The 1,405-nt window shown below is 38.6% G+C and overlaps 1 protein-coding gene across 1 annotated transcript in view; it reads right to left on the bottom strand.

Moving 5' to 3' along the window:
* The window catches only part of LOC101851025 (protocadherin Fat 3), a gene marked incomplete in the record, with an annotated part of 18,111 nt that overhangs the window by 4,063 nt on the left and 12,643 nt on the right, over positions 1 to 1,405 (bottom strand). The window contains 1 exon segment of the mRNA XM_035968763.1: positions 544 to 750. Within this exon segment, the coding sequence (XP_035824656.1) occupies positions 544 to 750 (207 nt within the window).

Here is a 1,405-nt window from a genome sequence, read left to right on the forward strand (position 1 = left end):
GGAGGAGGAGGAGAAGGAGGAGGAGGAGGAGAAGAAGGAGAAGGAGGAGGAGGAGGAGGAAAATTAGAAGAAGAAGAAAAAGAAGAACAGAAACAAGAACAAGAAAAAGAAGAAGAAGAAGAAAGAAAGAAAGACAGAAAATGCAGAAAGAAAGACAGAAAGAAAGAAAGAAAGAAAGAAAGAAAGAAAGAAAGAAAGAAAGAAAGAAAGAAAGAATGTTGATCTTATAGGAGAACAGTTCATTAGCAGCTACCTGTAGCTCTCAGAGTCTTAGAGATTTTCCAGGTTGAGTGGGATGCATCATCCAAGCAAAATGACTGAGGTACTCAACTAGATTCCTCAAGGGGGTACAGACTCACTTCTTTCGTACGCACTGCCAAGAATCTAATCATTACGCCACAGACAACAATGAAATACTTTACGGACTCTGGAAGAACTTTAATTTTAAGAAGCAGAAACCGGCAACGTTTTCAAAAGAAATCAAAAAGTCCTCTAGATCTATGAATGTTATGAAAATAATACCTTCTAAAAATAGTTACTCACATATTATTCCTGAGATTTGTCAGAGACTCTGCGAATTCGATCACGATCATTTGGGTGTCCCTGTCGAAAGTATCGATCCTGATAAGCGAAAGTCTAGACGTGACGACCCCGCCGTCCGTGGAACGACAAATGACCCATCGAATGTACTTGGTGGCGTCCGTCAGCAGGGTTGAATCTGTTACTGTAATCGTTCCTGTAGTGTCGATACTGGAAAAAGAATGGTTAAAAACGGTAGATTATGAATTCTACACCTGCAAAACCAAACCCAAGGAATTTAAAAAATGTACAACTTCACTTACCCTTCCTATTTAAAAATGATTTAATAGATATTTACGTCATTCTTTTAATTATAATGCAAAAATGTATATACTCTGTATATTACATAAGGTGATCAAAATCAAAGGGCATCACATTTTAATTGTGCATTAAGTCAAGCCAAGTTTCTTCTATACTATTCTATTCTTCCATACAACGAATAATTTTTAGGAATTAGCCACGCTTTGCAAATGTCGTCTGTTGTTTTGTTGGGTTTTTTTAGTTTCGCTTCTTTTGGCCTTCTACTAATTTGAAAGCTTTGATACACTCACTATATACTGAAACCCTGTTTAAAAAGTAGTATAACGGCTGCACAAAGGACAGAAAAACAGACAGATAAGCAGACAGGAAGGCAAACGTAGTCAACAATATAGACATTGATATGAGGGGGAGTGAGAGAGAGAAAAGAGGGGGAAAACGAAGATGAGCAAAGACATCGAAAAAAACACAAGAGTGTGGGGGGGTGGGGTGGGGAGAGAAATGTAAAGTGAGAGAGGGAGGGAGAGAGAGAGAGAGAGAGAGAAAGAGAGAGAGAGGGAGAGAGAGA

This window comes from Aplysia californica, unplaced genomic scaffold (assembly GCF_000002075.1).
Source record: "Aplysia californica isolate F4 #8 unplaced genomic scaffold, AplCal3.0 scaffold00080, whole genome shotgun sequence".
Classification (NCBI taxonomy): domain Eukaryota; kingdom Metazoa; phylum Mollusca; class Gastropoda; order Aplysiida; family Aplysiidae; genus Aplysia; species Aplysia californica.